Below are 23382 nucleotides of genomic sequence, written 5' to 3'. Positions count from 1 at the left end.
ATGGTGTGATCAGGTAAACAACACATCCATCCTGGGGGGCTCACCTGCAGCTGAGTGGATCCGCAGTCCCGGTTCTTCAGCTGGACCTGCACAGAAAGGCTGAATGCATCATTGGTGTTCCAGGTGTGTTTGTCCAGCTCACACCGGAGAGCAGTGCAGGTGAACCCGGCTCTCACACCTCCATCCATCCAGGATCACGGCCGTCCTGTCGGTGCTCCAGCACCCGGTGACTGATGATATATTCGGGTTAACAGTTACATCAGAAGACAGGACGTCCCTCTGTCAGACAACCAGAGGAGAACAGCGCCACCAAGCGGTGCAAAGCCGCCTGCAGCCGCTCAGAGAAATAAATTATGAAATGATATTAATTATGAAATTATATTATATTATGAAATTCCTGCTGAAAAATGACTTTAATCACAGGTTGAATAAATACTCAGATCTTTTACATTTTTTACCACAGTGTAATAATAATATGTCAGCAGTAAAAGTCCTGCATACAAAATATATGAGCATGAAAAATATATTTAAAGGACCAAAAGTTAATTATTATTTATGCTTTAGTGAATTTACAGATTCACATTGATACAAATATTTAAGCAACTAATGCTTTATAGTTATGGATTAAGATGATTAATCTAGTTGATACATTAAGTAATTAAAATGAGTTTGTATTATATGAAACATTTGTCACTTCTAATAATCCGATTATAAAACATATGTACAGTACCAGTCAAAAGTGTGGACACACCTTCTCATTTAACTACTTTGAAGAATCTAAAATATAAAACATATTCTGGTTTGTTGAGCATTTGTTTGTTTACCACATAATTCCATATGTGTTCCTTCATAGTTTGGATGTCTTCAATATTAATCTACAATGTAGAAAAAAATAATTAAAAAAAATAAAGAAATATATGGTACTGTATATATGAAATTTTATTATTTACTCTTAGTAAAATATCTGAGTTCTTTTCTGTAATAAAAACAATACACCGTCTGTCTGTTATTGTTCATAGATGTAAGGTTAGTCTAGCAGAGATGCTTTGCCTTTAAAACATATTTCTTATATTTAAATTAACCATTTAAAAAGGTGTGTTCAGACCAGAAAGTGAATTATCAACTGTGTCATATCGCACCGCTTCGGTGAGATTCGTGTAACTCCTTTGACTTCAAAGCAATGAATCACTGCGCTGTTTCACAATGGGAATAATACATTTGTCAGCCATAATAATAGGATGAAGAATACTTGTTATTATCAAAAAGAAAAGCTTCATTTATTGTGCAACAACAACATTATAGTTCCAGTGAAGTTCCTGTCTGGTAGGGGGAAATAGACTGCATGGCAAAAAGGAAGCAGTGCAAGAAATTCCATGCACAAGCATCGCTAGAGAAACCACCAACTGAGATGTGTTTGTTTGTGTGTTTGTCTACTGAAAAAGTGTGCTGGTTTGGATATTACAAGTGGCTCTGATCCGGTTCATCCAGTCCTGTATATGAAACACAATGAAACGAAAGTGGCAAGTAGGAATGAAAAGATAAACAATGAAGAAAGGCGATTGATTCAAGTAAACAAAATATTTCCTTCAAGTTTGATAAATTTGGCCCAAAACAAACAGAAAAAAATATACTTTACTACATGTAAAATATGTACAGAAACATAAAATATTTCCTTCAAGTTTGATAAATTTGGCCCAAAACAAATAGAAAAAAAATAAACATGTAAAATACGTACAGAAACATAAAATAAACATATAAAAATGTCCATAAACACATGAACAAATGGCAGTGGTATTTCCAAAGTGGATGAATGTCTCTGCTGGAAAGCCTTTTTGATCATTCACATAGCAGATTTTTTAAAAATCTACACCTGAATATGGCAAGTAAAACATATTATATTAATATTTCTGTGACTAAAAAAGTAATTAACTATTACAAATCTGTGCATTACTAAAAATAGACTCCATAAAATTGCAATATCTTTCCAACATATAAAAAATATCCCAGAGTAATACGTATAAAAAGATGGCGTGGAGGAGATACTGTACAGATGGACTTATGGCACATGGAGACAATCGGTGTTTCAGTGTATAAAACCAAGACACTAGGTTGTAGCATCATCTACGCTGTGATGTAAAGGACAGACATTGCTATATGTTGGCAGACGAGCGGAGGACGTGGAATCTCTTCAGAGTCATGCGGATGGATCCCAGCTCACGATTCAGTCTCTCCAGACGCTTCTCTAAGGCCACCTGAGGAGGAAGGGAGAGCAGGAAATGATCCCAGCACTGATTCATTAGAGATGCACTGCTTTAATCGGCTGAACACGACTCCATTCTCTTATTTCGGCTTCTCAAATGTGATGATTTGCTGTTTTGGAGCAAAGCTTCAAACTTATTGAACTGAAATACATATTCATCATCATTTTCCAAGCTCAATTCTTGTATTTTTCTCGGACCAAGAGTAAAAAGAAAAACACCTATTTAATCAATTTGCAATGAAACAAAACAAAAACATGCAGCAAACCCTCACATTTGAGAAGCTGGAAAAAACAATTACTTTAATAATTAATCAACTCTCCATTCAGCTCTAATTACAAAACAAACAAACAGGAAAACGATATGAAGATAAATCAATATCTGGAGTCTTACCTCATCTAACCTGGTCTGCAGAGTCACTCTCCCTCCTGCTCCAGGCATCCGGCTCAGAGCGGCCTCAATCTGACACACACACACACACACACACACACACACACACACACACACACACACACACACACAACACACACACACACACACACACACACACACACACACACACACACACACACACACACACACACACACACACACACACAAGGAAAAAGGTTAATCATTCATTAAGAAAAATAATTATATTGATGCAACAACAAGCACATGACTGGCTGAAACACTTTGACTGGACTCATCTGATTAGTGGCTGACGTCCCAGTATGACCAGGACAGAGGACGGAGGACGGAGGGAGGGGGTAGAATGGAGGGCAGAAGGGGGGGGGGGGGGGGGGGGTCATGAACTTCCTATAAATAGAAGTCATTTTGCGGTGGTTTGAAAACAATGAAGTCTGTGTTACATAAGAGGTCGGGTCGAGGATTACTAGACTAGACTAGACCAGGAAAACAAGCCGGCTGGAGGGTCAGAAAAAGCCCAAACCTGGTTCCTCTGGGACATTTGAATGCCCCTATTCCATCATATACACCAATCTTAATTATTGCATATACATTAATGAGTTTTTTCTGCTTTATTGTAAACACATAGTGAATTATTGTAAATAAGAATAAATCTGCAAGGAGCTGTTAATATTTAAAACCACGCCTATTACTGACTGTAAGAGCTTTTGTAATTAAGAATCACTGGAACTTATTTATTATGTTTTTAATTACTGTTTATCAGGACATGCCACAATGATAATTAATTGTTTTAATAGACACCTAAATGCACTCTTATTCATGTTAAGAAAACATGTTTGTATTCCAATGTCTTATCTAATCTATGTATTGGTTTAGAAATGTAATTATTTACAAGTGAACCTATGGCACAAATAACTAAAATAACAAAACATGTGAAATCACTTGACTCCAATAATGTGAAATTCTAAACATTTGTGTGCCGTTTATAAGAAATGCAGAGCTTTCAGTGGACTTTAATGTTCATCAAGTTGCAGTAGCCCATCTAACGAGGAAGTCCTCAGTCTGTGCGATCAGTGCAATTCGTAATGTGTTTATTTTGTTTCCTAACATCATGGGCTTCATTCACAGTGTGGGTTCCTACAAATCTGTAGGAGCGTTTTACACACAAATCATGATTCATAAATGTTTCCTCAATTTGTTCTTACTCTGTGAACAAATTTAGAATTGCCTCAGAGCATGCTTACACACAACTGATGGAAGACATTTCTCCATTTCTCTGTAATTATGCGCAAGTAAAAAACATTTCTACATACACATAATTGCCAGAGGACCTTGTTCTGAAGAGGCTAGCAGTGGTAAAATGTACACGCACAGCTAATCTCAACTTGCATATCAAGAGTATTTTATTGGAACCAAAGATTAATCTAATAAAATAGTCTGTAAATATCTGAGGCTCCTTGAACTGAACTACATGGAGTCCTTCTCAGTAAATTTGCTGAGTTGATAAAAAACGTCCTGGTTGACATGTGAGACAACGCTGAGAGCGATGTGATGATCTCAGCTCGTCTCACACAGATTTAAATAAGAATGAAGACCCTCACCTGCAGTTTCTCCTGCGTCAGCTCATCAAACAGTTTCTCGGCCTCAGCCAGCGAGTGGATTCCGTCCACGAGGAGCGGAGACGAGTCCTCGCGGGAGTCCCGCAGGTCGGATCCAGCACAGACTCCCTGGTCCTCCCAGCCCAGCTGGGAGCCTCCCTCCGGTGGGTTCATGCTGCGGGACGACTCGGTTCGCTGGAGGTCTGAAGGGAGAAGAAGACAGAGAGTCTGATGTGTGAGCAGATATTTACATAAACGAGGAGGGTAAATATGTTAATATAAAGCACTCCAGTACAACATCACCACCCACTACAACCCCAATAATACCTATATGAAGTATATTTTGCACCTTAACCAGTTTTTGTCCCTGGCACTGTGGACGTTTGGGTGTTGCACATTATAGAGTGCTGCAGGAATGAGTCCTAAAACCCAGAAATGAGTCAGCAGTTTTGCATTTCCAGTTCCCTCGCCTCAAAGTCAATGTTTTTTTTGGTGTTTTTGGTTTGATAGAAGGTCTGTGATTAATACCAGAGATGTTCTCTTGTGAATTTTAAAGCTTTTACATGTCTTAAAATAGTTGGTTGCTATCAATTGTCTAAATGTGACTATTAAACATTATCACATTATCTTGCTGAACAAAACCCAATCCCAAAAACACAGGATAAACTGGCACTTTTTTTTTTACACAGGGCTGTTGCAGAAATACAAAAAAAAAAAAAAAAATGTAAAAGTAAATATGGCTTATATGCCCCCCATTCTGATCTCTGTTACTTTATAGATTAATATATTGCTATATTATATTTTACCATCTTCTCTGTCTGACGTGAACTGGAGTCTCTTCCTGGGACTGCTGCTGTTGAATGAATGACGTCTCTGGTCAGCTTGTCCATCAGTCCTGTAGACGGAACACAAGGTGGTTTTGTTATTCATTCATTCAGTGTTAATGTGGATAACAGTCTCGTTAGGAGGCTACTGCTCTGTCTCTCTAATACCCTTTCTTTCCACCCAAAATTTGTGCGTTTTCAAGACAGAGAAAACTCACAAAAAAATCAACAATAGACTTAGACAATATATGTGAACTTGTGTGTTGCTCACCTGTTGTGCACGTGTTCCTCTCTCGGCATCAGGTGACCAAAAGCAGTGGAGTAGTTCTCAGTGGGGCAGCGTTTAGGACTGGACTTAGCAGACATGGGCATCAGTAACGTTCCTCTCTTTGCTGGATGGAAGAGAAAAAACACACTTAATTAAAACTTCAACACAACAATTCAACAATCATTAAATAACTACACTCTCCATTAAATTAAGAATTTATTGGGTTGGCTTTTGTTTTCCTTGGCTAAGAGTTTATTTTAATACATAATTATATGTTTGATCAAGTATGTAAAAAACTCTTCTGTGTTTACAGTTCGTCATTCATTTTCTATTCATTTGTTTCATCCGTCTGAAGTGTAAACTTTTCCCAAAGATGAAACAGCTCACAGGTGGGTGGTCGACAGAACATCTGCAGCTATAAACCGACTTTCCTTTACATGTCTTTCTGTTTCTGAATGAAATCTGATCGCAGCTCATTAATGCTACGTTGACCAGCAGTCATTGCGGAGCTGCTGCAGGTAAAATCATCAGACAAAAAAAAAATATATATATATATAGTTTATGAGAGCAGCTAGAGATTGGCTGTATTTACATTTTAAATAAGTGATGGCAGAAAAGCTTTGTCGGCATCTGAGTGAGGAATATTTAAGCTTGTAAACAACATAAACAACTCTAAACTCCTCTTCTGAAACGTTTCAGAAAGACATTTAACTGAGAGGACGTACTGGGCGTGGTTGGGTGTTTGTTTCGATGTTCTGGAGGAGGCAGTGATGCAGATCTGTGGCCGTCTGGAGACAAACTCCTCTGAGCTCTCAGCAGAGCTGCAGCTCTTTTCGCTGCTGCTCCTCCTCTTCCTCCTCCTCCTCCTCCTCCTCCTCGCTCAGCTCTGGCTGCCGCTCCTCCGGGTTTAACCGCCTCCCGGTCCGCCTGAAGCCCGCCTCGCTCCTGAATCACCTCTTTGTGTCTCCGCTCCACGAACCCGACGGTGGTCCTCTGATTGCCGACCCCTGAGGAGAGAAACCAAACGGACGTGATGAGGTCCAATTCAAAAAGCTTCAGAACGAGGACGGAGATGTTGTGTGTGCCGAGTACAAAAATCACACATAGAAGTTAGAAATCATGGTGTTTGATTGGCCTTATTACAATCAGAAAATCTGTTTATCAATTAATCAATCAACAGAAAGATATAATGAATAAGTAAACTGTAAAACTAACAAAAACGAAAATAAGATGTGATGAGCAATATTAATAGTATAAACATCAAAAAAATACAACTTGAGCTTCTCAGTTTTTCTTTGTCTTATGTGATAATAAATTTAATTTCTTTATGTTTTCTTAATTAGACAAAATAAGACATTTTAAAGGCGTCACTTTGGGCTTTTAGAAAGTATGATGAGCATTATTCACTTTTTCCTGTCATTTTATAGAAATATTCTGACATCTGAATATTCAAGTAATTGGAGGATTAATTGTTCATGATCATAATCGTTAGTTGCAGCCCTAAGAAGTTCAGTGTATTTCTCTTTAGCACACTGGCTTTTTTATCTTTGAGTATCATGTTAAAAGAGAGATTTCTGAACATTATATGTATATAACCATACTGTTTAAATAAAGGCCTGTTCAGATTTAGATAAAAATAAAATAACTGTAAATACCATAAGTTTATAATAATAGATGCAGTCGGCCGTAGTTTTGTTTTCTCTTATTAAAGGTAACAGTTTCCTGGTTTATCCTGTGAAACACGTCAGGCTCTGCTGTGATAGACCTCTCTGAGCATCTAGAATAGAGTCCTGATTGGATGCCAGTCGCTTCACATCACAGTCTCATTCTGTCAAAATGATTGCAGCCATTGTTCCCTTCTGTTCCTGCTGGTGCTGCAGGAAACAGCCAGTCACAAACCCTTCTATGACACGCCGACTGTTTCGTACCCACAGTGGTATCTTTTGTTTCATTTGCCTCAAAAGTTATCTCGAAACCTTTGCAAATGAAACTGAATAACGTACAACTAGATAAACGTAGCAAAGGTTTTGTGTTTTCAGTGTGGATGTGGCCTGAGTGTGAGTCATACTGAGGGTGGTGGAGCTGTTCTTACAGGGGGCCCGGCTCTCTGTGGCTCGGGTCTCCTCCAGCTGTATCAGGGCCCTCATCATGGGCGTCAGGGAGCAGGACCCCTCCCTGCGTCCGGCCTCCCGCTGGCTCGGCTCCTGGTGTCGCTGCGGAGGCGGAGCTTGTTCACACTCCGGGGGAGACGCACACCTGCAGGACAGGATGTCTGTTAAATCCCCTAACATCTACACCAGGTTCTGTTTCTGAAAACAACCACAACAATAAGAAGGTACCTCCAGCTAACACCAGCTGTAGAGGAGTCCAAAGAGCTTCCTGTTACTGATGATTGATCATTTAATGAATGCCGTGACCTCTTGTGGATACTCGATTGGTTAGTTTGAGGGAATGGGGATTTTCTGCTGCTGTTCAGCTGCTCGGAGGGGGACTTTCTGCGGGTGACGTCTGGCTCTGCTGTGCGTTTACTGGGTGACATCAGCAGGTCAGGGTGGTGGAAGAGGCTGAGGACATGTAAAGAGGACAATTTAAACTTAGACATCGATTTCTGTACAAAAAAACGTCAGTCGATAAAAGTTTTTGCCCTAGGAGGCTGAAAAAAGGTTCTCAAAAGGTTTACATGTAAAAACAGAAACAGAAAAAGCGATAACAATGAAAACAAAGCAAATAAAAACAATAACATCACTTAGCTGGCATCCCAGGTCATGTAATGTGGCATGAAGGTCAAGTGTTTGTTGTTTTAGGTGGTGTGTGAACGCATGGATGCATGAGTGTTGATGGTTGCAGTTATTGGTATTTAACGCTTGTTTAATTTATTGTCAATAGTTTTTTATTATTTAAAAGAAGAAAAATGTCAGTAGAAAATATAGAAATACTCTGTGTGTTTGATGATTTTTGTCAGGAAAACGAAAAGACAAAGTAATCAAACCATGCGTCATGTGTCAGAAAGCGTGTTTTTAGTGGTATTGAAGAGTAAGGACACCGGCATCTAAACGAGAAGCTAACTAGCCGGCATGGTGCCTGCAGAGGGGAATGTTTTGTTTGGTGGCTCAAAAAGCTAAGATGCAGAACAAGACACGCTCATGTTTGTACGTTAGATAAGAAGGAGACTTTAGCAGGAAGGCTAATGTGATTCAGATCAGACAGATATGTTTGCTGTAGCAGGAAAACAATATGCTATTTCATTTACGTTGGACTGCATCAGTGGTTTCCCACATTAAACAGCCGCAGACATAATCGGTCTACAGCACCGACTCTAGATTGGTAGCAGAGACAGATCATCAGTACGTGGAGGTGCTCACCCAGCCCCGGACGGTTGTGTGTTATTGTGGGAAGAATACCGAGCCCTGGCCTGGTTCTCGTGCTCCAGCTGCTTCACCTGAGACTCCAGTTTGGAGATCACTCTGTGAGGGGGGGACACGGAGACAAAATAGATGGTAACAAGACTTAAAGATACAGACAGACTTTATGTTGACTTGATAGATTTGTTTGTACATTATAGTAACTTCTTTTCTAGTCTCCCTCTTTTTTAAAAAGGTCACTTAAAGGTCTTTGAACCTCTCCGTCTTTTCTCTCGGTCTCCCTCCAGGTGATTTGTTTCAGTGCTAAAGCGCTCCTATGACACACACATCGATGTTCTGCGAGCTGCAGTCTGTTATCTGTCCGTGACTCCGCTGTATCGACGTGACGGACTTTCATCAATAAGGAGTTCATGGCGCTGCCTCTATCGCTGCCAATTTACAGGCAGGAGCAGAAACCGCGATGGAAAGTTGCTGCATAGTGACGGCCAATGAATGCTATTATCTATTTTTTCCGACAGCACAGAGACCATCATTAAGGCTCTATTGATTAATCCTCTCCATCTCCATCTCCCCGCTGTCATCCAGCCTCCACTGCAGCTCTTTTACAGAATAGCTGGAGGCAGCCAATGACAACGTGACAGGCCTGAAGCTACAGCTGTAAAGTCACAGCTCTGCTAGGAGATCTTGATCTTTATACAGTTTGTGTCGTGTGTTAGAGTCTGCGTCCAATACTATTTAAAAACCTCACCACTGGATCTGCTCAAGACATGTGTCAGGCTATTCACTATATTTAGTCAGCATTGTTTAAAGGAATAATTTGACATTTTTGGAAATACACTTATTATCCTTCTAACTGAGAGTTGGATGAAAAGATTGACACCAAAGGAAAACTCCAGACCGAGAATTAATGCGGCACCCAACACCCTCATGACACCTCAACTTGTTGTTTTTACACTTTGGTTTTTCTATGTATTAAACGACAAGATATAACGTGTCAGTTAAAGATCTTTTGAGGTGCAGGTAGGCATATTTTTTAACCTCTGCTCCAGGGTTATAATTGTAAACTTAAACTAAATCTAAAAAGATACAATTATCTTTAAGAAAAACTAAAACTGGACCGAAACATTATTGACTGGTTAAAAAAATTCTCGTAAAATCTCAGCCCAATAAGCATTTTTTTTTAAGGCTGTGACTTCAGACAGCGGAGGGTATAAAAAGTGTGTAACTGAGGGTCACACAATGCTAACCAAGGCTAACAGGTGCATTTTGTTGACCTTTGGATACCAAACAAAAAGCAAAGCATAAAACAGATTGCATGTCTTTCATAACTTCAGATTTTCTAGAATAACAAAACCATGAAATAACTATACTCTGTTACACTCTACGATTAACCACTCACCTCTTCAGTTCTGAGATCTGATCTGTGGCATCGGCGAGCTTGTTCTCTGTCGACACCAGGTTGTTCTGTAGATACACAAGCATGAATGAAGATGATGACGCTGATCTAACATGTTTATTTTAATATGTACAGTATGTATCAGTTCCAGTTAGAGATCCATTACCTTCATTCCCTCGTGATCCTTCACCAGAGAGTCATATTCTCTGAGCAGCTGAGGAAACAAAACAACAGAGACTAAATGCAAATTGTATCAACCCTTAATAAGGTCAATATCTGGAGATATTCATCCAACTTATCTGATTGGTGCATCCCTAAATAGAAGCTATGATTTAATATATGTAAAAAATGACATAATGATAGAAGCAAGGTTCCAGTGACGAGGTGAACTTTAGAGGTCAGAGATTATGTGATCTGATCTCAGACTCACATCCTGCAGCATCTTGTACTCTCTCTCCCTCCTCCCCTCCCTCTCGTCTGCCTCCCTGTTGGTTTTCTGCGCCGCCTCCTCCAGCTGACGGACGTGGGCCTTCAAACATGCTGCCAGGGCGTCCTTCTCTTTGCCCGAACGTTTGCTTTCTTCCAGTCGTTGCTGCAAGGATTTCACGGCAGCACCCGCGACGGCATACCGCTCCGGCCACTCTGCCTGAAGAGGGAAAGTCGTATCAAAATTAGTAAATTTATGGGAAAAAAATATTATTCCCTGAGATTTAAGTTGTTCATTTATGAGAATAAAATCATAAATGTACAAGAAAAAAACTCAAATCAGTATCTACTGTTCTTCTGAATAAGTCCAATTCACAGCAATATCTCTTTGAAATCTGGATGCATCTGACAAGATGGTGATTTTGGGCTCAAATCATTAGTATTTCCTTTTTGCTAAATCCGATTGCAGAGTACAAACTGATTAGGTCATCTCCTGCAGGTGTAATAAGTGGCGTCATCTGAGGTTGAGTTTGATTTTTGGGTTCATATTCTCGCAAATGTATGACTTTAATCTTAGACAATATCAGGAGGGTTTTGTCGTACATTTGTGAGTTTTTTCTTGTAAATTCACCACTTTCATTTGAGAAAATATCCAAATTCCTTCTGGTAAATTTAAGACTTTAATCTCTGAGTTTTTCTCTGAATATTCCCCAGCTCCACTTTCGCAACGGCCCTAATATGACATCGTAGTAAGCTTTCCTTTGACAAGTGACATACATTAATGGGATAAGGATATGTTTATTGTGGTCACAACTTAAACTATCCTCTACATCCAAAGTTTCTGTGCACTGTAAAGCCCAACAATGAAGAGCTGAAAGTCTGGTAGAAATAACCACTTAATAATAGATCCAAATCTACCAAGTTAATCACTTTTAAGATCCTAATGGATTTAATTGAAGGCATTTTTAGCTTGCTACTCTGTGACAAATAATGTTAAAAGGAATCTGAGGATTGATACCAGTTTTTTCTCCAACAAGCTGTTTGTTGCCTCGAGTTCTTGAATGTGACCGGTGGCCTCAGACAGCGCTTTCTCTAGATGTTTGCACCTGTGCATGAACAGAAATGACAATAAGAAAAAGTTAGGAAATTAAATAAAATGGAGGACAACTGAAGCATAATGTAAGTATAATGTGGGGTCCTGCAGGACTTCATTTGTATATCTCTAAACTTTGAATATGAATCATTTGTGACCTTAAAGACGAGTTCATATCTTTCCCTCTCTCCCTTCTCTAAAACAAACAAATGCTTCCCCTCCACGTTGACCCGTCCGATGTCTAGACATAATGTCCTACACAAGTAAGTAAAGTAAAAATAGAGAAAGAAGAGCAGTATCTTTGTGCCGTTTATGAATAAAGAAATGAAGAGATACCTCTCTGTGAGCGCCTGGTTGCTCTTCTCTAGATCCCGGGGCAGATCTCTGAGTTTCAGTTTGTCTCTCAGCATTTGAATCTCAGACTCGTAATACGCTTTCAGATCAGCCACGTGTCGAGAGTGCTTCTCTCTCAGGTTCTGCCTCAGTCTGAGAGAATTAAAAAAGGGAAAAGAGGAAGATGAATGAAACTGTTTAAAGCGGACGACATCTGTGGGACTCGACAACAACACAGAGTGATTAAGATGCTAACTACTTCTTTTGATTAAAAACAACCTTTCTAAAGCTTTGCATGGCTCCTGCTTCTATCTGTCTAATCAATCACTGCTAACTCCCTACAAGCCTGAAAAATGCTTAAGATCCTCTGGCAGGGTCTCAGGGTCGGATCAGGTCTTCTCAGTCCAGATTGCTCAACTGAAGAACCTCAAGCAGTCAAAGTATATTCTTTAAAATCCTGTCTTAAAACAGAGTTTGTATTTATGTCATTCTCCAGTTGTTTTAAATGATTTAACCCTCTGAACTCCAACTGTGGCTTTGATTGTCACTGCAATATAAAAGTCCTGCATCTCTATGGAAACAGCACAACCATGGCTTAAAGTAGAGAGAACGCAAAAAACTGCAGTAGTAGTGCAATATCACACAGTTACCATGACATAAACCATAAGAGGTTTAATTTATTTGATCATTTATTATAGAAAAATTGGAAAACAATGGAATCTATATATCCAACATGTTTCCAAGTGTCCACAAGTGCTACCAATGTTATACAAAAAATGGAGGCTCTACGTGCTATGTAGGAGCACAGAATTTAATGTTTTTTACAGAATCAGGTTACTGAAAAAGGTTTATTTGGTGTGAAATGTTAAATGAGACATGTAGAATAAAATGTTTTTGATGAAATATGTTTTTTCTGACGGTAGAGTTCATCAACATATTATAAAGGACCATCAGAAAGATAAAAATCTGATGATAATGGCAGTTTGTAGAGCTTCTGACTGTGACAAACGTTGTAGTTTTGGCGATTGTTTAAAGAAAATATGCTTTTCAATCCCGCCGGCGGGTTTTGGGGTTCAGAGGGTTATTTCTCTTTTTATCTGATTTCATTTACTTTAAATCTCCATTTTTTCTACTATAAAGTTATTTATAAATGTGTTTAAGAGAGTGCTGAATAAATAATAATACTTTTTGCATCAATCAGTGGGAATAAATAGTGAAAACTGTGTATGTAACACTCACAGAGAAAGGACGACCGGATCCTCCAGTGATGAAGCTCTCTCCATGTGTGGACCGGCTGCAGGCCGCTGAGAAGCACCGGAGGCTGAACGGGGCTTCAGGGTGCTGGTGTGGGTGTGGCTGCCCTCCTCCTCGCTGGCCAAGGGGGCGCTGGCTCCGTGTTGCTGGCTGGATGTGTGGGAGCCGGTCTGGGTATTACCATGGAGGGTAAACGGGGCGGCCTGGGACCCGTTTCCCCAAAAGTTTTGACCGTTAGACGGGGAAGGTCCGGCAGCTGAAGCACTGGAGGAGTCAGAGATGCAGTCCGTATCCCCGGGGTTTGGACTGCCCTCCACCATGCTGTCAGGGGTCACAGGGGTCCCTACTTGGGGGTAGTGGTGGGGCTGAGCGGCGAAGGAAGGGCTGCTGAAGTGAGAGGGCGACGTGAAGCCAGAGGTTCTATCCGAGTGCCGCTGGTTTGCTGCTGGGTCCAAAGTCAACACCTAAGAAAGCAAAAACATGGGTTAGAATGACAGACCATTGTGACCTAATTCAAGAAGAGGAAATTTAAATGAATGTTCTTGACATTTTTTACTGCCATTTCTGCATCACCTTATAATATCTTGTACAGGTAAAGCATCAATATAGAAGAGATATATACGTTTGATTGATCAAATCTTCTGTTTCATGCATGTGTTATTGACTACATATACACATAAATAAAATGACATCTATTGGTTTGTGGAGTGTCATTTTAAAGCCTCGAGTTGACATTTTGGCCGTAGCCATCTTGGTTTTTTGCAACCAGTGGACGGTAGATTCCATATTTGGAATGAGAAGTGACGTAGAGATGCTGTATACGTCTCTGGTGTCGACCTGCCAATCAGTGTGTAGCCCCGCCCTAAAGCATCCCCTGCTTTATGGTCTGTTTGACTCTAAATGGAGCATCATTTACTAAATGAACATCATGCTGTATTGAAGAAGACTTGAAACTAGAGATTGAGACCATAAACTCATGTTTACAATGTTTACTGAGGGAATAAATCAAGAGAGAAGTAGAGTCATTTTCTCATAGACTTCTATACAACCAGAGGAGTCGCCCCCTGGTGGACAGGAGAGAGAATGCAGCTTTAACACATGAAGCATTGAGGTTGTTGCCTGCTCTTAACCTAAGTTTTGAGAATGACTAGTTAGGTCTCAGCCATGGAATAAACTGATCACTGATGAGAGGTGTGACGTACCTGTGGTGAGGAAGGACTGGATGTCACAGAGCCTTCCCAGTCCGAGCGTTTACAATCTGTTCTGTGCTTGTTCTGGTAGATCTCTTTGAGAGACAGACGAGGCTCCTGAGACGGAGTCTACAAGAGACGGAGATGAGACATTTAGGAGGAGAGGTTCCTCAGGTTTGTTTTTACTCATAACACATCCCTCAATCAGACCACTCACAGGTGAGCTGTAGTTGTTACTCACAAGACTCAGGGATGCCTCTTGCAGAAGGAGGTAAGCGCCGCTGTCGAAGCTGTCCGGTAGCGGGTGATACAGCTCACTCTCAGTCAGACGCCAATAAGTGAGACCTACGACGGAGAGGACAGAGTAATCCAACACCTACGTTTGAAGATTGGTATGGGGTAGTTTTGGAAATATATTTTTAAAAAATGGAAAAGTAGATTTACAAATTTTGGATTCATTCTATCAATTTTACGCGGGCAGACTTTTAATAATTCATATAACGTTTTATGTTCCTTCCCTCTTGCAGGTTCCCTTGTTTCTAATGGTCACAGTTATATTTCTATTGGAGTGAGAGAGATGGGCCTATGTAAAAAAATTAAACATGCAACATTTCCTCCTGTTTGTTTGCCAGAACACAGTGATTCTTTTCTGAATCCTTAAAAAAAAGTATATATTTTATTTTACCAGTTTTTAAAGATTTATGTTTCAGTAGGAACCAATGTGTTATGGTGCTGAGAGTAAGGACGTCTTTAAATACTGAGACACCATATAATACCTTGTTGGTTGTTTTTTTTTCATGGGATTTGATGAGAGTAAGAAAAATATAAAACATAACCAGGCTTATCCTTTAAATGCACTCTGTCAGACTGGAGTGACAGTTCAGCTCTGCTTCATAATGGTTTAAGGTGACACCTGTCAAAGTTTATAAAAGGTAAGACATGTGTGAAATGTTTCAGGAAATGAAAAAAGGGAATTCAAATTATTCCTGATCATAAAGCCCCCAGTGGTACAACAGTGCCATCTTACTGTCACATGTGGTAATTGCAACGTCTTCCATTAAAACACATAATATCCTGTATTTGTTGTCTATAACAGGCACATAGAGATTTCCTCACGCTGTCAGAGCCGTCCTGCTTTGTGTTTTTGTCTGAGTCAGTGAATCGTTACCTGACGCCTCAGACATCAGGCTGTCACTCCTCCTCAGGGGGAAAGAGCTGGACGGAGGCCCGGACGGTCGCTGCTGAAACCCGATAGAGACGAGAGGATTAGACTCAGCAGAGCGGGAACGTAATCAGGACAAACCACAGGAGACATTTACATCAAAACAAAGTAATGTTCTGAGTGATAAACACTCTGCACACTGAGCTGTACCTGGTCTTGGAGGTCTGAGCTCTCTGGGGGGGTTTGTTTGTGGGATTCTCTGATGCCGAGTGGCTGCTCCTCGTACTCGGGGTTTTGGGATGAAGCCGGTCCTGCTTTGCTCTTCTTGGGCCTGAGTTTCTGCCTCTGGGCCCAGGAGGTCAAAAGCTGGCTGGTGCTGCAGACAGAACAGACCAGAACAGGTCAGAGTAAGTACTGAACTGGGAATAAGGGTGTTTAATTATGCAGCTCCTTCAGATTGGAATCTTGAGTCTTCAAGAGCCACTCTCATTTGATGAATTTAAAGGTGATTTTTAATTACTTGGAAGTCTGCACATCTGGCTGTAGATGTTTTGAATGTTTAAGAATGTCTTTTGATATCTTATAATTCTGTCATTTTGTTTATTTTAAATTGTTATGTTTCTTTGTACCTCTTATTTGTGCTGCTGTGTGTCTTGGTAAAGATGGTCTTGAAAAAGATTTTTAATCTCTTTTGCTGGTTAAATAAAAAAATTATAAAAACAAATAAGTAGAAATATATTATACTTATATACTAGTATATATATATATATATATATACTTATAAAAAAAGTTAAAAGATAATCTTTTTTAGACGTTTTTGTTACCAAACAGAATGTGGTCATACCTGCCAAAGTATGAAAGATATCACTATAAACCAGAGGGAATGATATGACCTTGAATTTATTGACTGATTGAATTATTGATTGATTGAAACATATATTTCCCCCAGGTATTGCTGTAAAAATAGAGCTAAAAGAGAGAGAATATTGGACTTACATTCATCAGGAGACACACACACAAAGACTCCAAATTAATCATAGTGTTCCTCTGTATTTGCTGAATGTGTAAATAAGTAATTTTTTGCTTACAAATTCACCATATCAACTTAAAAGGTGATGCCCCAAAGTGGCACAAAATAATTGTTATTGCAGGTTTAATAACTCATCAAACAGAACCTGTATCCAGATAAGCAGCAGAAACTACATGGACTCATTAAAGTCCATATATACAGGTCTGGAACAACAATAAGACTCTTCAAGAACTACATAAGGAGCTCTTTAGTGTGTGTGTGCATTAAAACAAAGTCAGACTTACCCAGAGGTTCTCTGCTGGTAGTCTAGAGGGTTAGTTTCATCCACTCCCAGAGTCCTCACAGGAGAAAAATCCTGCTGGCCCCCAGTCACATTTGTCTCTGGATCCTCCTGGAGGTTAGGGGACCAATGATGCTTCTCCCTCCCCTGAAAACCTTCCTCATCCTCCCCCGGAGACCCGGCTGGTTCCAGACCTGTTTCCCAAGTAGACAGAGTCCCGTACCCACTGCTGAGCAGCGTGGTCGCCCGCTCCTCCGACTGGTTGGCGGTCTGTGATCTCTTGGTTGGGGAATAAGGGGAGCAACAAGGGATAAGGGCAGGAGCTGCCAGGCGGTCATTGTCACTGGCCACATTTTTGAGGAGTGTGCAGTCACCGGAGAGGAGGGGGAGAATATAGTCCTTTGTGTTTGGAGTCCTTTTGGTCAACGATGTTGGAGAGAAGTCCGTGTGCGGCTGGATGCTGGCCTGGCGGTTCTGGAGCTGAACCAGAGCTTTAATTTCATCCTGAATCAACTGTAAAAACAACAACATTGTTTTACTGGATAAACTGGTATTTTAGAGTCATGATAAGACATGACTAAATGCACTCTTACCTGTATTTGGCACTGGTATTGTTCTTGCTGAGCGACTATTTGCTCTTGGTATTGCTTCTCAACCAGCTGAAACAGATGCAACCATCGGCCCTGTTGCAGAAAAAAGAAAACTGCACTTTAATTACTCACAGCAAGAAGTTAACCTACAGTGAAACAGCTGGTGCAGAGCCATGGTCTATTTTAATCACTGTCAATGTACACAAACATTCCTCATTTGCCTTTAACCTGTCTTTTCATCTTAATACTGCAGAGGCGAAGTGGAAACTCAACATCTGGTGATGCTAAATTGAAGTATGAGCTTCCATACAGCTCAGCTAATGAGCCGGGATATTTACAGGCACACAAGAAACCAGGTTACTCTGAGAAATCTATGAGATATTTTGTGTACTGATGTCAAAGTTTTGAAATGAACAATAATTGCATATTCATAGATTATTTTTCAATGAAGGAGAAGGAGGAGATGCAGTCTTAAGATTTTCTTTAAACAAGGCACATTAACTTAACTATCCAAGAAGAGTATTTTTGTGCAGTAAACAAGTCTGGCGGGGGTGTTTTACTGCTTGTAGTGATACAAAGTGCTGCATTGTCTACATGTGAAGTCCATCATCTGCTCCTTGCCGCATGGGTCCACGTGGACCATCCGTGTGCAGCCCGACATGTGTGAACATGTTCGTGTATGCAGAAACGCAATGCAGCAGAAACAGAACCATGTGCCCGGCCTACATCCTCCCCGTTACACATATACATGTCAAATAGATCAGCTTTATCCAGGGGAGATCTAGCAGTGTAATCTCTTATCAGCTGTCCAATAACGGTTACTTTACATGACATTTAAGATGTCAGATTACTGCAGAAAACCAGGCAGTTACCAGGTTACTAAAAATATATATTATGCAACAATTTCATAATAAACAATGCATTGACTAATGCTGTTTTCAAACAGCAACAGACAATGTGACAACATTATATACCTTTATTTGCATGTAAGCACACTGAGTGAGAGAGTATGTGAAGAGTATTTGTATTTCTGAGGAGAAGCAGCTGTGCATCACTGTGATTGTGACACAAACAACAATAATTAATTAGTCATTTGGCCATTCAATAACCCATCAAAGATTTATTAAAGATCAGATGTGTTTTGGCCCAAGTATGTAAAATAAAAGGCCTGATGAACTATGCAGTGAAGTGTCTCTGCTGTTGTAGCACATCACAGTTGTCTGTTCCTTGCAAATCACATCCTGTGTCTGAAAAGATCAGCTGTAGTGTGGTGCTATATATGGGTGTGTGTGTGTGTGTGTGTGTGTGTGTGTGTGTGTGTGTGTGTGTGTGTGTGTGTGTGTGTCTGTCTGTCTGTCTTACTGTCAGGTGTGATCCGCACAAAAAATAAAAGTGACAGCTCAGAAATGAGGCTGCCAGCTGCAGAGCACAAGAACAACTGCCACAGCAGCTAACCCCAGCTTCACTTTCATCATCATCAGCGTGCATTTACACTCTCATCTCCACATTCTACAATAACTACTGCCTTTCAGGCTCTGTGGTATTTTCCCCACCTCACAATCCTTCCAGATCTCAGGGTCGGTCTCTCCGCTGCTCTGGATCTCCTGCACCAAAGCTCTAAGCGTCTCAAGGGAGCTCGGGTTGATGAATGGGAGGCTCTTCCCTTGTTCAAATGCTTCATCTGTGCTCAGACAAAGACTCCTGCAAGAAAACCACAAACCATAAATTCACTTACTGCACCTAAGGATTGTAATACACGTATGTGCCAACACTTTAACCAGGATTTAACATATTAGGACCTAGCTGCATAGGATTCTATATGCCTCAAAAATTGGAACATCTATTTTAAAAAAAACAAAACAATAGACATGTAAGAAGCACAAAACTGATGTCTGTCTAAACCTGCCCCCAAAACTTTTACATTTTAATTTATTTTCTGGGAAGTTCAGGGTAATTCGGAAATAGATTCATATTTTTAGACTTCAATTTAACACAATTTATATGTAGAAGAACATTTAAAATCCCTTCTCATAAAAGATGGATCTACCGGTTGTCACGGTTACATATTTTGTCCCTGCACAGAAAAACATAATTCTTTATATTTTCCATAAATAGCAGCATGTTTACAGGTACTGCACCTGATCTTGTTGCATGCTGGTGTGATGTCCAGGGGCCGGCTCTCCACAGTGCCTCCTGTTGTTTGGGAGGTTGTGTGTCTTCCCTCTGAGACAGCCAGCCCAGAGGCCGACGTCCCCTCAGAGGACACCAAAGAGGTCTCGCTCTCCTTACCCCCATCGGCGCTGACATGGCAATGGCTTAAAGCCCCCGAGCTGGACACATCCTCAGAGATACTGTCATCTGTGGACATGTTTATGGGCCCATGCGGAGGGGGTCAGTCTGACAGCTGGACACCAGGAGAAAGGGGGAAACAAGAGGCAGTCAGACATGTGATTAGATTAGATTAGATTAGATTAGATTAGATTAGATTAGATTAGATTAGATTAGATTCAACTTTATTGTCACAATGAAATGCAGTTTTAGCATCTAACCAGAAGTGCAAAAAGAAGCAGTAAACTTGATGAGGAAGTACTGGCCTACGCTGCCAAACTACTGCACATTCACTTACTCACTTGCACTTCCTACACTCTCCATTCACATACATTTATACTACTACTGCCTGTACTCTGTATACTGAGTATTCATATACTACTGTCTATACTGTACATATCTATAGCGTATTTATGATACCTCCAGTTTATTCTGTATACATTGTCTACAAATAGCAATATTCGTAATCACATTCTGCACTTTATCTTTTGTACTATACCTGCAATTTCTATTATGTTCATACTTATATATATATATAAGTATATCTAATATATCTTAGCGTATTCATACAAAGCATTAATACACTACAGTGTATTCATAACCTTTTATTTATTCTACACTCTATTTATTCTGTATAATATTATGCACATTACTCTACTCTATTTATTCTGTATAATATTATGCACATTACTCTACATTCTATTTATTATATATAATATTATGCACATTACTCTACATTCTATTTATTCTGTATAATATTATGCACATTACTCTACTCTATTTATTATATATAATATTATGCACATTACTCTACACTCTATTTATTCTGTATAATATTATGCACATTACTCTACACTCTATTTATTCTGTATAATATTATGCACATTACTCTACATTCTATTTATTCTGTATAATATTATGCACATTACTCTACATTCTATTTATTCTGTATAATATTATCACATTATTCTGTATAACACACATTCTATTTATTCTGTATAATATTATGCACATTACTCTACACTCTATTTATTCTGTATAATATTATGCACATTACTCTACATTCTATTTATTCTGTATAATATTATGCACTTCACTGCTTTTTGCAGTCTGGTTAGATGCTTGTTTTTGTTGTCTCACAACCTGAACAATGACAATAAAGTTAAATCAAATCTAATTTAACTATCAAAACATATTCCTTTTTTAAAATTATTACACAGCTATTACAGCTAATAATAAACACCCAGTCTATGCCATATTTTTTGTTGTATAGTATGTGTATTTATTGTCTGTGTCTGTGTAGTTGTATAGTATGTGTATTTATTGTCTGTGTAGTTGTATAGTATGTGTATTTATTGTCTGTGTAGTTGTATAGTATGTGTATTTATTGTCTGTGTCTGTGTAGTTGTATAGTATGTGTATTTATTGTCTGTGTAGTTGTATAGTATGTGTATTTATTGTCTGTGTAGTTGTATAGTATGTGTATTTATTGTCTGTGTAGTTGTATAGTATGTGTATTTATTGTCTGTGTCTGTGTAGTTGTATAGTATGTGTATTTATTGTCTGTGTAGTTGTATAGTATGTGTATTTATTGTCTGTGTAGTTGTATAGTATGTGTATTTATTGTTGTCTGTGTAGTTGTATAGTATGTGTATTTATTGTCTGTGTAGTTGTATAGTATGTGTATTTATTGTCTGTGTCTGTGTAGTTGAGCTGCTGCAACACTTGAATTTCCCCCATGGGGATCAATAAAGGAATATAATAATATGTATAGCCTTATATCTGCTGTCAACATTCAACAGTTAACACAAACATAAACACACATATACATATATATATATATATATATATATATATATATATATATATGCAATCCTTCCCTGTCTGTCATGACATGTGTTTCCTGAGTGACAGCCATGTTTGACTGCTATCAGCTGATTTACCACCATATGCATCAACACCATCACAGCTAGCTACATTAGCATTAGCTACATTAGCTACAGTGTCAGACAGCCAGCTGGTTAGCTAGCTAGCTAGCTAAGTTGAGCTAAGTTGCTTTATAGCAGGTTTGTTAGCATCGCAGATTTAAACACACATGCATGGAGAGGTACACAGTGTTGTGTAGCAGACATAAAGGTGCATATAAACAGAGTAGCATGTAAACAGACCCGTGGACTTGTGTCATCGTTTCCTCCATGTTGCTGCTGGTTGGCTGCTGCACTGCAGTGATCTCTGGCTGCTGTACGGTCCACAGCCGCGCCTCCTGATTGGTCGAGCGCTACTCAAAAATAGAGCGCTGTGATTGGCTGTCCCGCTCATGCTGCGTTCCTATTGGCTGTTCCAAGGCGGAAGTGGGCGTACACCTCTGTTTGGGACACAAACTTGACAGAAAAGCTGCAGACACAGTTTACATTGTTCTGCTTGTTCCGGGTATGGTTTTGAATACACTGTAGTACTGATACTTCTACTTTAATAACATATATGAGTACTTGTACCTCCCTTGCATCTGAATATACAAAGTATTATCATATTCATATATTATAGATACAGTTAATGCAGAGCTTATTCTAACATTTAATGACAACTGTTCACCTTACTGTACTTATTTTAGCATTATCTAATGTGCATCTTATATTATAGTATATTACTTTCATTGCACAGTATACATATGTTGAATACACTTATTGTAAGTCGCTTTGGATAAAAGCGTCTGCTAAATGACTAATGTAATGTAATGTAATGTAATGTAATGTAATGTAATTAATGTAATGTAATCATGTGTACAGAATGAACAGCATAACAGAGATACAACACATTCAATGTATATGATAATTAAAGGTAAAGGAGTGAAAAGCACAATGTTTGCCTCTGAGATGTAGTAAATGAAAATACACAAGTGAAGTACAAGTATTTCAATAATGCATTCAGTACTTTCCACCACTGTAATTCATAATAAAAACATTTACAGTACCAGTCAAAAGTTTGGACACACCTTCTCATTCAACTACTTTGAAGAATGTAAAATATAAAACATATTCTGGTTTGTTGAGCATTTGTTTGTTTACCACATAATTCCATATGTTTGTTCTTCAATATTAATCTACAATGTAGAAAAAAATAAAAATAAAGTAAACCATTGAATGAGAAGGTGTGTTCAAACTTTTGACTGGTGCTGTGTATTTAGTACACATTAGGGTCCTATCTTTCATCTATATTCCTAGTTTTGTTCTAGTTATTGTACAGAATGTGGCTTTTATTTGAACCTGGTTCCAACAGACCTCATTAGTGTTTGTTTTTTGTGATTTATGTGAATTAGCTGCTGTAAAAGCTGCCGTCTCAGATTTACACCAACTGTAACCACTTTACGACCTTTATGTTCATTGCTGCCTTTTTATTCAAATTGCCCTCTTCTTTTTTTTTTTACTTCATTATGTAAAGCACATGTGTATGAAATGTGCTTTATAAATAAACTTGCCTTGCAACACTGCAGTTTTTTGTTACTGTAAAGTACCAAGCACACAAACTGGAGCTGGAATGATTAGCATATAAATCAATTCATCGTTGCAGTAATTGTTTATGTTT

General features: G+C 39.2%; 1 protein-coding gene across 3 annotated transcripts; it reads right to left on the bottom strand.

Annotated features, from left to right (window-relative positions):
• Positions 1-1046: 1046 nt before the first annotated feature.
• On the bottom strand, positions 1047-22054 carry LOC129102841 (M-phase phosphoprotein 9). Of its 3 annotated transcripts, none has more exons than XM_054613115.1 (24): positions 21969-22054; positions 19611-19876; positions 19026-19173; positions 17476-17565; positions 16887-17395; positions 15783-15948; positions 15579-15651; positions 14652-14755; positions 14423-14539; positions 13206-13684; positions 11970-12119; positions 11559-11646; positions 10545-10760; positions 10281-10328; positions 10118-10182; positions 8719-8820; positions 7696-7920; positions 7425-7612; positions 6082-6363; positions 5360-5480; positions 5071-5159; positions 4268-4467; positions 2652-2720; positions 1047-2252 (listed from the first exon to the last, which is right to left on the bottom strand). In XM_054613115.1, the coding sequence occupies exons 2-24, from the start codon at positions 19838-19840 to the stop codon at positions 2151-2153; spliced, it is 3861 nt and encodes a 1286-aa protein (XP_054469090.1). In that variant the 5' UTR covers positions 19841-19876; positions 21969-22054; the 3' UTR covers positions 1047-2150. The 3 variants fall into 3 exon arrangements, with proteins under 3 accessions (XP_054469090.1, XP_054469092.1, XP_054469091.1); XM_054613117.1 differs by having other exon boundaries at positions 7449-7612; XM_054613116.1 differs by having other exon boundaries at positions 15579-15648.
• Between the last annotated feature and the right edge of the window lie 1328 nt (positions 22055-23382).

The sequence above is a fragment of the Anoplopoma fimbria genome, chromosome 14 (assembly GCF_027596085.1).
Source record: "Anoplopoma fimbria isolate UVic2021 breed Golden Eagle Sablefish chromosome 14, Afim_UVic_2022, whole genome shotgun sequence".
NCBI lineage: Eukaryota > Metazoa > Chordata > Actinopteri > Perciformes > Anoplopomatidae > Anoplopoma > Anoplopoma fimbria.
The sequence above is the reverse complement of the archived record's forward strand: the minus strand, read 5'-3'. Positions and strand labels throughout refer to the sequence as shown.

Excerpts from the sequence above, each read along its gene's own strand:
- LOC129102841 (XM_054613115.1), bottom strand. The coding sequence starts at position 19,840 with ATGTCCACAGATGACAGTATCTCTGAGGATGTGTCCAGCTCGGGGGCT. Across the intron at positions 8,821-10,117 it reads CAGATCTCAGAACTGAAGAG|AGTGATCTCCAAACTGGAGT; the intron begins GTGAGTGGTTAA and ends CCCCCCTCACAG. Across the intron at positions 2,721-4,267 it reads TGACGCAGGAGAAACTGCAG|ATTGAGGCCGCTCTGAGCCG; the intron begins GTGAGGGTCTTC and ends TGTGTGTGTCAG.